The sequence below is a fragment of the Pongo abelii genome, chromosome 9 (assembly GCF_028885655.2).
Source record: "Pongo abelii isolate AG06213 chromosome 9, NHGRI_mPonAbe1-v2.0_pri, whole genome shotgun sequence".
In the NCBI taxonomy this organism is placed as follows: domain Eukaryota; kingdom Metazoa; phylum Chordata; class Mammalia; order Primates; family Hominidae; genus Pongo; species Pongo abelii.
The window spans coordinates 20,709,864-20,724,409 of NC_071994.2; the positions used below are offsets into that span (position 1 = coordinate 20,709,864).

The 14,546-nt window shown below is 44.3% G+C and overlaps 1 protein-coding gene across 15 annotated transcripts in view; it reads left to right on the forward strand.

Annotated features, from left to right (window-relative positions):
• AMBRA1 (autophagy and beclin 1 regulator 1) overlaps positions 1–14,546 on the forward strand; it is a 201,555-nt gene that overhangs the window by 163,757 nt on the left and 23,252 nt on the right. For all 15 annotated transcript variants that reach the window (XM_054524385.1, XM_024255435.2, XM_024255436.3 and 12 more), the window contains 2 exons: positions 612–800; positions 2,019–2,173. In XM_054524385.1, coding sequence (XP_054380360.1) covers positions 612–800; positions 2,019–2,173 — 344 coding nt within the window. The remainder of the gene's footprint in view (positions 1–611; positions 801–2,018; positions 2,174–14,546) is intronic.

Below are 14,546 nucleotides of genomic sequence, written 5' to 3' on the forward strand. Positions count from 1 at the left end.
GCAGCTGGGTTTTGTTCTGTTTCATCTCTTGGTAGAATTAGAGATTAGTATTAGCAAGGAGCTGTTCCAGAAAACTGGTCTCTAGATGTTCCAGTTCTCTTTCTCTTAAATGAGAAAGTAAGATACAAATTTATGAAATGACTTTCTTCTCCAAGGTCACATAACAGGTGTTGAATAGGATTCCTGCCCCAAGAAAGCTCTACCTGTATCACCTTTTTCTTGGAACCAGCGGGTTTGCATTTTCATTTATCTTAGTTTTGATCTCTGGGACAGTAACAGCTGTTAAATGGATCTCTAGGAATAATTTTTAATAACTTTTTCCTTATCTAATCTCTCAAGCAGTATTTCCTAAATGTGAACTAAGACTCAGCAGGTGGTTGTGGTGGTGTTGACTATCCTGTAGTTTCCTGCTAAGGTGGGAGAAGAGACATACTTTTCTTGCCTCCTGTGTTTTGTTCATTTGACATTTTAGTTTAAATGAGAAGGTGTTCTTTAACATTTCTAGACAAGGTTCAGGCCCTTAGGAAGTCCCTAAAGTTTCTTGGCCCCAGAATTTTTACAGTATCAACTCCAAAGTTTTTTATCCTCTTTTCTTTCTTTGTCTGATGCAGCTTCCGTGAATGTGCTGGTGCAGAACTGCAAGATCTACAATGATGCCAGCTGTGACATTTCTGCAGATGGCCAGCTCCTGGCAGCTTTCATCCCCAGCAGCCAGAGGGGCTTTCCCGATGAAGGCATCCTGGCAGTGTACTCCCTGGCCCCCCATAACCTGGGCGAAATGCTCTACACCAAGCGATTTGGTAAGGGATAGGAAGCCCAACCTAATGACAGAGGGACCCTGGTGCCTTGGCATGGTCATTGCTAGGTGAGGCACGGCTTGGGTGGGAGTAATGGTCACATACTGCCCCCACCTTCACTGGGGCACAGGCCAGAGAAAGATTGCTTTGCAGGAGTGCTGGCTAGTAACATTGCAGAAGCATCTCAGCATTAGAGTCCTACCGCATGCCCCTGTTAAGACGGCCAGGAATAAGGGAGGAGGTGGTTGTAGCACACACATGCACTGCAAGACAGTTTGGCATTGTGTATTTAAAACCTCCCAAAATGTGTCAGTTCTTTGGCAATCCAGCTTTTAAGGAAATAATCAGAAAACTATACAAAGATTTACATACAAGGGTGTTCACAGCAGTGTTACCATACAGAAAAATGTCTGGTTGTTGCCTTGAGGCTGTTTTTTTTTTGTTTTTGTTTGTTTTGCGGGGGGGTGGGGTGGGTGTTTTGTTTTGCTGGTGTCACCTTGAGTTGAATTTAAGTGTTTTTTGTTTTTTGTTTTTTTTAAGAGTTGACTAAACAAATGATGGTGCAGTGATAGAACTGCTCCATTGGCCCTTAAAATGCTCTTACAGAACAGTGTTCATAATGTATTAAATGAAAAAAGTGGGTTTCAAAATAGTAATTACAGGATGTTAACAATTTTTAAAAATGTTGATAACAACGGTTAGCATTTATTAAGTACTTTCTTTTTTTTTTTGAGACGGAGTTTCACTCTTGTTGCCCAGGCTGGAAGAATGTAATGGCATGATCTCAGCTTACCGCAACCTCCATCTCCCGGGTTCAAGCAATTCTCCTGCCTCAGCCTCCCGAGTAGCTAGGATTACAGGCATGCGCAACCACGCCTGGCTAACTTTGTATTTTTAGTAGAGATGGGGTTTCTCCATGTTGGTCAGGCTGGTCTCAAACTCCCGACCTCAGGTGATCCCCCCACCTCGGCCTCCCAAAGTGCTGGGATTACAGGCATGAGCCACTGCATTCAGCCTTATTAGGTGCTTTCTATATGTCAAACACTATACTCAGTATGTATATGCCTTCTGATCATACTCCTCACTACAGTCCTATGAGATAACACCAGGATGAGCAAATGAATATGAAGATTAGAGAAAAAGAGAAGAGTAAGAGTGAAAGTTGCTTCTTTGGAATGGCCAGAAGCCTAGGAAATATCTCTCTGTTTTGTTGGCCCTCAGGTCCCAATGCCATTTCGGTGAGCCTTTCCCCAATGGGCAGATATGTAATGGTGGGTTTGGCCTCACGAAGGATCCTGCTGCACCCCTCCACAGAGCACATGGTGGCCCAGGTCTTCAGGCTGCAACAGGCCCATGGTGGAGAGACCTCTATGAGGGTGAGTGCCATTGCTTGTGCCTTCACTGTATGGCAGCTCCCCTAGGCTTGGAAGGGTAATGAGGGGACAGTGGTGTGACCTCCCAGCCAGGACCAGAGCTATCACACAGTCATAAGGAGTAAGGAAGGGCTGTAGTCAAGCCCATCCGTGACCAGCAGGCTTCATTTGTGGAAGCTCTGGACTATCAAAGGCCCTTCCTCACACCCTAGAATATGTGCTGCATTCCCCAGAGGCCTGCAAGTATCTTCAGATAAACTGAATACTTCCTTGCTTCTACATGAAACTTTTAATCTGGAGATGCATAAAGGACCCAATGAAATGCTTATTTTTAAAGCTTTTTGTGTGTGTGTGTGAGGAAACAAGCTGTAAAAAGTAATAGTATGCCATGAAATGTTTTTTTTCTGTGGGTTATAATTACGATGGAAGATGAAGACTTTAGGCAGTTGCTGTATTCTTAATCATCCCATTCATTTCACCAGTGGAGAAAAGGTCCTGTCTAGGACCCTCTCTTGTCTAAGGCACATCTCTCTTATATTGCCATAAAAGCCTTCTGGGCATCTTGTGGTTCGTGGCTTTTTGGCCTCAGCCAGACTAATGTGCCTGAGTGAGCATCCCACGTCCCATAGGTGCTCATTTAGCCAGGGTTTTGTCAAGGGGATTCAAGCATTTGAACAGTTCTCTAATTAGATAGTATTTAAGCTTTGTCAGAAGCCAAGAACCTGTGAATTTCCTTAGTACTTTGTGCAGTCTGTACCATTTATAGTTGGACGTACTTGTTGGTCCATTTTTTGTCTTCTTTAGCTGTGTAGTGTATGTGTTTAATCCACCCAATTTGGTTCAGTGTGAGCTCCTTAGAGGGATATCCCTCAGGTCCCTCATTTAGTGCTGTGCATGTAGATGGTTGTTGAATATCTGGAATGGGAAGCATTTGTTTTAAATAAAAAAACTAGAGATAGCACCCATTATATACAAAGTGATAGAAAGTGGGTGGCCTGGTGTGGTCCTTTCCTCTCCAGCCTCTTCTCCCTCCTGTCTCCTACAGATATCTTCTGTCCAACTACACTGAGCCACTTTCCAAGCTTCTTGAATTTGTCAAAGTGCCTTCTTGTCAGGGTACCTTTACTTGGAATACCCTCCTGTCCCCTATCTCCAGCTACCTGCAAGCTTTTTACTTTCTGTGGCATCCATCTTAATAGAATTGATCACTCGTTCCTTGTGCTATCATTGTACCTCTTACACATTCTCATGTCAGTACTTGTCACACCAAACTGCAGTTATTTGTTTCCATGTCACTCTCCTCTCCTGGGCTGTGAGCTCCTTGAGAATAGAGACTGTGTCTGTTTTATCTTTATGAAGTCCAAGAACTTCATGCGGAACCTGACACTTAGTAGAAAGTGAATGAATGAATGAATGAAAGAGAATCTCAAAAAAATAAATAAATAAAAATAAAGCATCCTCCTTATCATTTCTAGGTGGTAACTAGCAGAACCAATGATGGGTAACATAACGTCATGTCCCACCAAGCTTCTGAAAGGAAAACAAGTCATTCTCTGCTCTTGATATCACAATGACAAGAAAGTTCTGATCTTGAATTCCATATGGCTGGAAATATTTGACATTGGGTGAATAGGAGATGTCATTGTGGGATGTTCATCAAGTCTATTTTCTTATCTAGATATTTGAGGATGGAAGTTGAGTTTTCATTTAAATATTCTTCTTTTGCTTCTCTTAAGCAGACTTGGCTGGTAAAAGCACCTGGTCTCTGCTTTTCACCACCTGGAATCCCAGTCCCAACAGCTGCTCTTCTAACCCTTCCGGCCTAATTGTGGAATAATTGTTTATAATCATTAAGAGACAGAATCTGATTTTGGTAGCTCTGACAGACCTCTCTAGCCTCTTTCGTAAGCCAGGGCTTTTGCCCAGCTCCTGCACACAGCTTGCCAGTCCTCCATCCTAGCACAGTTCCACTTTTCCATAGTAGCCAGAAACATCTGGCTGAAGACAAACAGTTACAAAGCAGAAGCCAAGGTGATGGGATCTGTTGTCACGTATGGGGCTGGCAGCTCAAGGAATGTGGTTAAAGAACTCTGCTGAGGAGATGTGGTAATCCAGTCAGCCCCTGGCTGTCCTGCCAAAGGGCTCAAGGCAGCTAAGCCAGCAGCTGCATGCTTGGTGACTGGAGCTACTACTACTGCCAGGCTGCCCGGTGAACCTTTTTTGATTCTCAGTAGGTACCATCTGCCACCAAGCACTGAGAAAGGGAGCTGAAGTACCTAGAAAGTTCCCATTTGGGAAGTGTTCCTGTCACCCAAGAGACAGGATCAAGGCATCTCAACAAGGTTTAGGTCAACCAAGTGTCCACCCAGTCTGACTTTAAACCCCCATGCTACAGAAAGGTTTCTGGTTTTCCAGGTCTTGGTTGCCCCTTACGTCCAAAGGCACCAGATCACTCAGCAAATGTCCCTGAATTCAGTGATTGGTGGAAGGGAAGACACCAGCTTTTTTGGATAGCTGTGCTGTATCACCGTTTAAGGCAAGAAGTGAATTTTTGTCTGAGAACAGGGAGCAAGGGTTTAATGGGACAATACAGCATCTCCCTCTTTGCACAGGTAAGTATAGGTGGGTGTCTCCATCTCTGATGTCAAGCTCTGACCATAAAGGAATGCTTTAGTGAGTAATGGGCCTGTCCTAGAGCTTTGCTACCCAGAATTCCCCTTCTGTCTGGTGTTACCTCTTGGAATTCACTGTGGTAATGTTCAGAGAGGCAAATGTGTTGGGCCAACAGACATTCCCAGGAGAACATCCTCCAGAACATTGATTTATTTTAAGATGGCACTAAGTGACATCTCTCCCCAAGAGATGATCTCTGACACAATCCCATATGAAAACTCTTCTGAAAATGAATTGCTAATTGCTATTAGCCTTGATGCACTTACTCTAAGCAGTTCTTCAGACTTCTGGATCAGTGCTTCTCAAACTGTGGTTCTTGGACAACTTACATTAGAACTACATAGGTCCTTATTAAAATACAGATCCATGTCAGACCTAAAATCAGAATAAGAATGGGAGTCAGAGGGGCCCAGGATTAGTATTTTTAAAACAAGATTTCTTCATTTTAGGTGTCTGCCCTCAGCCTCCTCAGCAAAGCAGAGTCAGTCTCAGGTCTACTTGCCATTGTGGTTTTGCGCATGGTGCTTTGATTCTTTGCTAATTATGTTGCGGGCACAGTGGTGTTTGTCTTCTGTTTCCTACCAAACTCAGCTTTTTGGCTGTCTGCGCCTCACCTCCCATCTTTTCTCGGCTGTTGCTGCTTTCCAGGTTTCTCCCTTGAATAGCTGGAGTCTTTTCTTTATGTTGAATCATTTTAATTTTTGTCCTTATTTCTAGGATCTAGGGTCCTTTTGATCTTTCCCTTCTCTGTTTATCGTGTTAGTCCTCCCGGTTTTAATGATGGTTAAGTCAGGAAAGTAAGACTGGGCACATATTTTCTCTCTGCCTTCCCACTGTCCATTTGCGATTCCTCCGGACTGGATATGCTACTCTCTGTGACTCAGAATCTTATTTTCTGTCTGATTCCCTTCTACTTGAGCCAGAGAGGGCTTTTTGTTAAGTTTTGTTTTTTTAGGTTAAGCTTTTAGAGACTGCTGAGCTGAAGTTTTGCTGAATTCTCAAAACACTAAGCTGCCTGTGTTTCCTCTCGGCTTTCATTTTATAATTGGAACCAGGCACAATATTGTAACAGAGAACTGCAATTAATTTTCTAAAATAGTGGCAACTTGCACAGTATAACAACTTTGGTTGTAACCAAGTGAAAGCATAATAACAAAAATACAAAATTACTAATGAAACCAGAAAGAGTCATATACCACATTCTTCCTTTAGTTTGTATCTCAGTAAGTGCTGTGTTACTTAGGAATAGGGGCAGAAGCCTGCAACTGGGCAGGGAGGTTCAGGGACATGAGGGCGAAGCTAGGGCATTTTGAGCTAGAAAGCAAGAATAAGAATTAGTGCTTTCAACACTGGAATTAACATGGACCACCCCCACCTCCCAATAAGTGGGGATGTAGGCACATAAGTGGTTTAGTAGGAAGTGAAAAAGATCCTCATTGCCTAATCGCTGCAGATCCTAGAGGCACTAGGAACTTGAATCTCACCGGGAGTAGTTTGCTTTTCTCTCGGGTCATTTTATTGGCAGAAGGGATGACTAAGGACACCTTCATTTGACTTGGGTTGAGGAGGAAGCTCTGGGATAGAATGCAGTTTAGCTCCCCCTTCTCCATGGAACAGTATTGTGGTCTTTAAGGGAAAGCCTCCAATACCTAAGGGTCAATTTTATTGAAAGCTTTTTCTTTGTGGCTGTGTGGTAAAACTGTAGCCAAGGGTTGAGTGAGTGTTATGCAGACAAATCAATAGTTCGTAGGACACATTGAAAAGAAAGTATCCATCTCTCTCCCTCTCCTCCTCTTCCCCTCCCCATTCCCCTTCTTCTTTCTTCCTTTCTTGACCTAAGAGTTTTGCTGGTCAGTAGTGGACTGTCCCTTTATACCCCTTCTCCCTCTAGAGTGCTAGCAATATGCCTCCCCCTCACCCTAAACAGGTCCCAGGCAGCAGGGAAGGAAAGCAGATTTGTTACTTTGGTTTTTTTTTGTTTTTGTTTTTTGTTTTTTTGTTTTTTTGAGATGGAGTCTCCCTCTGTCGCCCAGGCAGGAGTGCAGTGGCACAACCTTGGCTCACTGCAGCCTCCGCCACCTGGGTTCAAGTGATTCTCCTGCCTCAGCCTCCTGATTAGCTGGGTCTACAGGCGCTCGCCACCACTCCTGGCTAATTTTTGTATTTTTAGTAGAGACAGGGTTTCACTATATTGACCAGGCTGGTCTCGAACTCCTGACCTCAGGTGATCTGCCCGCCTCTGCCTCCCAAAGTGCTGGGATTACAGGCATGAGTCACCGCTCCTGGCCTGTTACCATTTTTTATAGACCTACTTCCCACCCAAATCTGAACCGCGCAGCAGTTCTCAATGTGTGCTCCCAGGGGACCACATCGGCATCTCTAGGGAACTTATTAGAAATGCAGATTCTCAGCCCCACTTGAGATCTGCTGAGTCAGAAACTCTGGGGGCGAGGCCCAGCCATGTGTGTTTTAACAAGCCTTCCGGATGACTCTGCACGCTAAGTTAAGAACGAACCATGGGCTGTAGGGCGATTCCATCTAGACCTTGCCTGTCAATGTATCTTGATCCTTTCCGCTTTTGTTCTTGCTCTATGTCTTACTATGTCTGAAAATAAACATTAGGTTGCTTGCTTTCTTTTATACCGTTGGGTATCCATCCTTACAGAGACTAATGATGGCTGCTGCTGCTGCTGCTGCTGCTGCTGCTGATGATGATCATTATTATTATAAGTTCATTAAAATGAACCATAGAAAAAACTTGGGATCCAGATTTCTCAAATTAGTGGTAACTATAGTTGTGGCTTAGATCCTGGGTCAGGATGAGTGCCCAGTGCTGTCAGCATTGACCAGAATTTATATAACTTCACAAATATAGGCTCTTTTGACTTGTCCCAGCTTTATTCTTCAATCTACAAACTTTATTATGACTCTCTCCTTCCCTGCCCTTGAATTGAACTTATAATATAGTCCTAATCATCTGTACTTCCCTATATTCTACAAGTTTGATTTCCAAAAGTGACCTAGAATTCTAGTTCAATCCAGAGTATTCTCTAGAAATCTAAGGAAACTGAGCCTTTTCTTAATCTTGTCTGGACTTGGGGGTGGCAAATACCAAAAATAATGATATTTTATTTTTGTATCCTGGAAGGGTACTATTTCTTCAAGGGGAGATTGGGATAAAAGACAGACGGCTTTGTTGTCAGAAATGATTTACTCCTTCCTAAGATTTTGTCCTCATTAATTTTCTTAAAGCTGCCTGTCAGTTGATTAAAAGCTGCTTCCGCTGCAATTATCTTAAAGTTGACTTCTGAGATGTGGCACAAAGCATCTATCCTCAAAAAGTTCTTTTCTTCAGAACATTGTAGGAAAAGAGGGAAGGGGTATAGGAGAAGTAAGAGATGTCTGCGGTGCGATTTGTCAGAAAAGGGAGGGGGGCAAGATAAAAATTAAAAATAACACTAGAACTGCAGTCAAAGCCATTCATTTAGGAAATTTTTCCATGACAGATTCACCAACTCTGACAGTGTCTTTCCTCTGTGGCCTCTTAGTAGAGTGCAGTCTATGCTGCATTTTATTCTCTTCACTCAAAAAAACTTTATTGAGCCCCTATCATTGGTCTAGGAATGCAGCAGTGAGCAAAATGGACCTAGTCCCTTCCTCTGTAGTGCGTCCATGTGCAATGCCTGGCTTCTTCTGGTCTTTTCACTGCCATCTCCTCAGCCCTCACTGTGCTTAGTTAGCTGCAGGAGGCATGCAGCGTTTGCTTCCTAAGCCTGTGTTACTTTGAAATCTCGTGTGCCCTGGGTTTCTCTGCATGTCCACGCATGTGCACCCTGCTCACCACCACTATCACTGTAACAGCCCATTACTCAGTATGCCCTAATTGAATCAAGGTACTAATGAGATAATCCTGAAAATAGGGAGCATCTTACTCATTTCCACAATGTTTTCTTTTTTTTTTTTTTTTTATTTGTGACGGAGTCTCGCCTCAGCCTCCCGAGTAGCTGGGACTACAGGAGCCCGCCACCACGCCCGGCTAATTTTTTTGTATTTTTAGTAGAGACGAGGTTTCACCGTGTTAGCCAGGATGGTCTTGATCTCCTGGCCTCGTGATCCGCCCGCCTCGGCCTCCCAAAGTGCTGGGATTACAGGCATGAGCCACCGCTCCCCGCCTGCTGTTTTCTTTTTTGTTTGTTTGTTTTTGAGATGGAGTTTCACTCTTGTTGCACAGGCTGGAATGCAATGGCATGATCTCGGCTCACTGCAACCTCTGCCTCCTGGGTTCAAGTGATTTTCCTGCCTCAGCCTCCCAAGTAGCTGGAATTACAGGTGCATGCCACCACCCCGGCTAATTTCTGTATTTTTAGTAGAGACAGGGATTCACCATGTTGGTCAGGCTGGTCTCGAACTCCTGACCTCGTGATCCATCTGCCTCAGCCTCCCAAAGTGCTGGGATTACAGGCGTGAGCTACCGCGCCCGGCCTCGTTTCCACAGTTCTAACTGATATCAGTGAGTTTCTCCAGGTTCTAGTTCCAGCACTGAGACATGATGAGAGGTTCCCAGTAGATAGTTTAAAAAGTGAAAGGCAAAATATCCTTTTTTTCAAGAATTGGTAGGAAAATCAATTCATATATTTGTAAAAGCTGAAAGTATTTAATATAATCCCTGTCCTGAACAGAGAAATACTACTTCTTACGCGCACACACACACACACACACACAAATATCTTATGCGCACGCGCGCGCACACACGCGCACACACACGCGCACACACACACAAATGGATCAAGCAAAAGATATAGAAGCATTCTCTTATCCAAGGTGAATCTCTAGAACTCATTAGACCATTTCCTTTGAGATGTAGAAAGCCACAGAAGTTCAAGAACTTGTGTTGTGCTCTGTGCCCAGAGATGGGGAAACCAAAGTAATTGCTTTCTTTCTATTTATTTATTTTTTGAGAATATTATTTTGAGAAGAGTTTCACTCTTCTCCAGCCCAGGCTGGAGTGCAGTGGCGTGATCTTGGCTAACTGCAACCTCTGCCACCTGGGTTCAAGCAATTCTCCTGCCTCAGCCTCCCAGGTAGCTGGGATTACAGGCACCTGCCACCGCGCCTGGCTAATATTTGTATTTTTAGTAGAGATGGGGTTTCACCATCTTGGTCAGGCTGGTCTTGAACTCCTGACCTCGTGATTCACCCACCTCGGCCTCCCAAAGTGCTGGGATTACAGGCATGAGCCACCACTCCTGGCCTATTTGTTTAAAAAAAATTTTTTAAGACACAGGATCTCACCCACGGTGGAGTGCAGTGGCACGATCATAGCTCACTGTAAATTTTAATAACTGGGCTCAAGCAATCCTCCCACCTCAGCCTCCCAAGTAGCTAGGATTAGAGGTATGTGCCACCATGCCTGGCTGTTTATTTGGAGACACGCAGATCCTGCTATGTTGGTTAGGTTGGTCTTGAACTCCCGGTGCCAGGTGATCTTCCTATCTCGGCCACCCAAAGTGCTGGGACTACAGGCAGGAGCCATCACACTCAGCGAGTATAATTTCTGGGAATTCCAGAAGCCGTGAGTGCCTCAGTATTTCTTTTAGCACAGAAGTAGTTTCCTCAGCTGAAGTAATCTCTGTGCTTTGATCCTAATGGCCAGGGGTGGCCTTTGGAAAGCAGCGGGCCAATTGAAAAATAAAAAGCTTTTCCTCTGACTGTCTTTGGGGTCTCTTTGAGGAACAAATGAATAAGACAAAGTTTGTAGGACTCAGCAAATCATAGGAGGTTGCCTAGAAATGCCTTGAAGGCAGCACATTGTCAATAGTAACAAAGGGCAACAAATTTGAACAAATTAAAAAAAAAAAATGGCTGTTTGCTGTTTGCCCTTTTTGTCTGCTGGGAGAGAGCTTTGGTTTGGATATGTGCAATCTAGGCAGATTTGTTCCTGCTTCAAAGGGGGAGAGTTAGGTGACTTGGTATTTTGATTTTTTTAAAATTTCCAAACAAAGCTATGATTTGGGTTTTTAAATAATCACTTTAAAAATTGGGTGCACTGGCCAGGCGCGGTGGTTCATGCCTGTAATCCCAACACTTTGGGAGGCTGAGGCGGGTGGATCACCTGAGATGAGAAGTTCGAGACCAGCCTGGCCAACATGGAGATACCCCGTCTCTACTAAAAATACAAAATTAACCGGGCATGGTGGCCCATGCCTGTAATCCCAACTACTCGGGAGGCTGAGGCAGGAGAATCACTTGAACCCAGGAGGCAGAGGTTGCAGTGAGCTGAGATCGTGCCACTGTACTCCAGCCTGGGCAACAAGAGCGAAACTCCATCTCAAAAAAAAAAAAAAAAAAAGGGTGCGCTGCCTGTGAGTTAGCCCTGCTCTGTCAGAACAGTAAAAATTTAAAAATAATAAAAATTGGCCGGGCACGGTGGCTCACGCCTGTAATTCCAGCACTTTGGGAGGCCGAGGCGGACTGATCACAAGGTCAGGAGATCAAGACCATCCTGGCTAATACGGTGAAACCCCGTCTCTACTAAAAATACAAAAAATTAGCCGGGCATGGTGGCAGGCGCCTGTAGTCCCAGCTACTCAGGAGGCTGAGGCGGGAGAATGGCATGAGCCCAGGAGGCGGAGCTTGCAGTGAGCCAAGAGCGCACCACTGCACTCCAGCCTGGGCAACAGAGCGAGACTCCATGTCAAAAAATAAAAAAAAAATAATAAAAATTATAAAAATTACATCAACATTCTGTGAATTCTGAATTCCAACATAGAATATAAAGGTTTGGAGACAGTAAAAGAAATTAAAGTTTTTAAAAAGCAATCAGACTTTCCTAGGGGTGAAGAAACTCAATAATTCATTGATCTAAGCAGATCAACAGCTGGAAAAGAAGAAAAGATGGCCAAGGTATCTCTCCCACTGCCACTCTAGGACATGTGCATTTCTCAGCCTGTGACAAGATATGTAGCCATCCATTTCCAATGGAAAGGTCAGCTGTCTCTTAGCATCTGCTTTCTATTGATTTTTCCCTCTTCTCGGTTGATTCCCTTCTAGTAACCCTCACTAAAACCTTAAGCCTTCCTTAATTCCCATCATTAGCCAGAAGGCATTTTTCCTCCTCACAGTTCCTTTCTTCCTCAGAGCCCCCTTGCTTTGCACCTTGCACCTTTTTCCATAGCTCTTCTAGCCTCAGTTTCCAGTTGTCCCCTTCCTCCAGCCAGCTTCCATTGTCTTAGTTAAAGAAGATCTGCCAACTGCACTTGACCTCTGGCCACCACTGCGAGGTTTTTAGCTTTACAGATTATGAGATTCCAAAATGTAAACAAAATAACCACAAAGTTTTTCTTTTAGCTTCTTATCTGGGCTGATCTGAACAGTGCCGTTTGCCGCTTGAACTACTGGTCTGAGTTTTATTGGCATGCAGTAGAGGAAAAAAAAACACGACCATCTTGTTGAGGGCTTCAATACCTTTTTCCTCTTCGTTTTAAAAGCATGGAGAAGAAGGTTTCCCACTCACCTCCTGGCTCCCTCTCATTCTTTTCCTGTCTGTCTTTGAACAAGAAACAAGACACTTTTAGTTTTGATCTGAGAACTGTTTTCTTTTGCTCTCACTTCCTGTTAGAGTTTGAGGGGTAGAGAGGCAAGCGGTACAAGAGATTGTCTTGGACACCAGAAGTGGAGCAATCATTTTCTTCTACTCCCTTAGAACCACAAAGATCTTGGCAACCAGACTCATTCCCTATTAACATGCTGAGACTGCACTAACTCTAAGAAATTTCTTCTTTCTAGCATATTGATTCTATTTCCCTTCATAGATGTTAGACAGAAATGAGAACAGTCTACTTTGGGAAGAGGGGTTGCTGTCAGCATTCGTCATATACCAGGGAAGAGCTGCAGTGGAGACAGGTGAAACCAGGACTCGTCAATCATGAATCAGCAGCTGGGTTTTGTATTCAGCCCCACAGAGGGTCCCCTGTTCCTGATAATACGTCCAGTGTAATAGAATTTGGTGGTGTAGCTGCACGGCATGTCTCTTGTGTCAGAGAGAAGAGTGGGGGACAGGGTGGGTGTTCAGCAGGCCACCCAAGCTTTGTTCTGAACATCCCATGGGGAGCTTCAGGGCACCTGACTCTAGTATTAAGGAAACCTTTACTTGAGATGTTTTTAGGGTGTCTGTACATGAAGACCAGAGCCATCTCTTATGCTGTCTTTGTCAGTACCGATGACCTTTGGGTTTACAGAGCCATGGAAATCTAAAAGGGGACTCACAACTCACCCAGTCTCTGGGTTAGAAAGACTGATGACCAAAACCATAAATGGTTTGGGATTAGCAGAGCTACGTAACCATCTGTCAGGACTGAGAAACTTGTCCAGATAGTCTCTCATCTGTAGGGCTAATTGTGAGAGGTATTTCCCTTCAGTGAGGTGGACCGAGAGCTGTTCAGCTTTGGCCAGGGAAAGGGGTAGACACTACATCTCTGGGTGCTTTTCAAAATGGTCCAGATTCTTATTGTTCAAGTGTCCATTGGTTTCAGGCATGTGTGAAATGAGGATTATTGGACCAGATGACCTCTCAGCCTGTGGATCAGTGATTAACCTCCCATCCTGCACCCTCCATGCCCTCATCTCCCTCCTTCCCACGCCGCACTAGAGTGTGCTAAGCAAGCAAGTGCTTATCAGGATCCAGGAGGCTGCTGATCTTTGTGCGGCATTTTCTGGCTTCCTGCCACAAAGCAGGATTTAGCCTGATACCCAAACATGGGAAGAGATGTGCACTTGAGAACTGCCCTTTCGGCACTGTTTAAGTACTCGAGCATGAGGGAGTGCCATAGCTGGAGGACAGATTGATGCCCCCATGACTCCTGCCGCTGCAGAAGTTGGGAAGTGGCTAGCAACAACCCGGGGGTCTCAACATTTCATTACTTCTCTCCAATCCCTCTGTGACCTTGTCTCACCTAAGCTGGGTTCATCTATCATATTGGCGTCTTGAGGGTTTTGTCCCCCAAGGAAGTTTCTATACTAAGAAGCAAATAGATAATATTTGCCTGTTAATCCCTCTGCAGCAACAAATGATAAAAGGTAAATTTGTGACAGAGGCTTGTTTGTTACTTCGTGGTCTGGAACATTTCTAGGAAAGAGGTCTTTTATTCTTTTGTTTCAGGCCCCCATTTTAAAAACGCAGCACAGCAACTTAAGCATCTGATTACTAAAGTCTTATTATTCTCCTCCTTGTAAGGCTACTTTCTCTGGCCCTTTTGCCCCATTCCCTACAATTATAAATCATTGTAGTTTTAGGGGAGACTTTGTTGTGAGGCCCATGTAGAGCTACCACAGGCTCAAAACCAAGGTGCTCCCCTCATGCACCCATTGAAGTTAACCCTCATCCCTCCTTAACTCTGGGTGTGCTCTGCTCACACCATCTGACCTTTGGAGAAGGAAAACTAAACAGATTAAGTGATCCCAGCCACAATTGTCTAATCACACCCACATTGTCCTTTTAGTGTTAAAAGTTAAAGGGCAAGTTCTATTTAACCATAAAGTCTATAGGTTGGACAGAAACCATTGGTTATCTTCTGAGAAGGTGAAAACCTCCATGAGAAAGAATAAAGGTGCCACACCTCATTGCTTGATTTAAAGGCAAAATATTGATTAGGTGCAAAGGAGAAAGAGTGGTATTACCATATCTGTGCCCGTTCAGCCAGTGAGG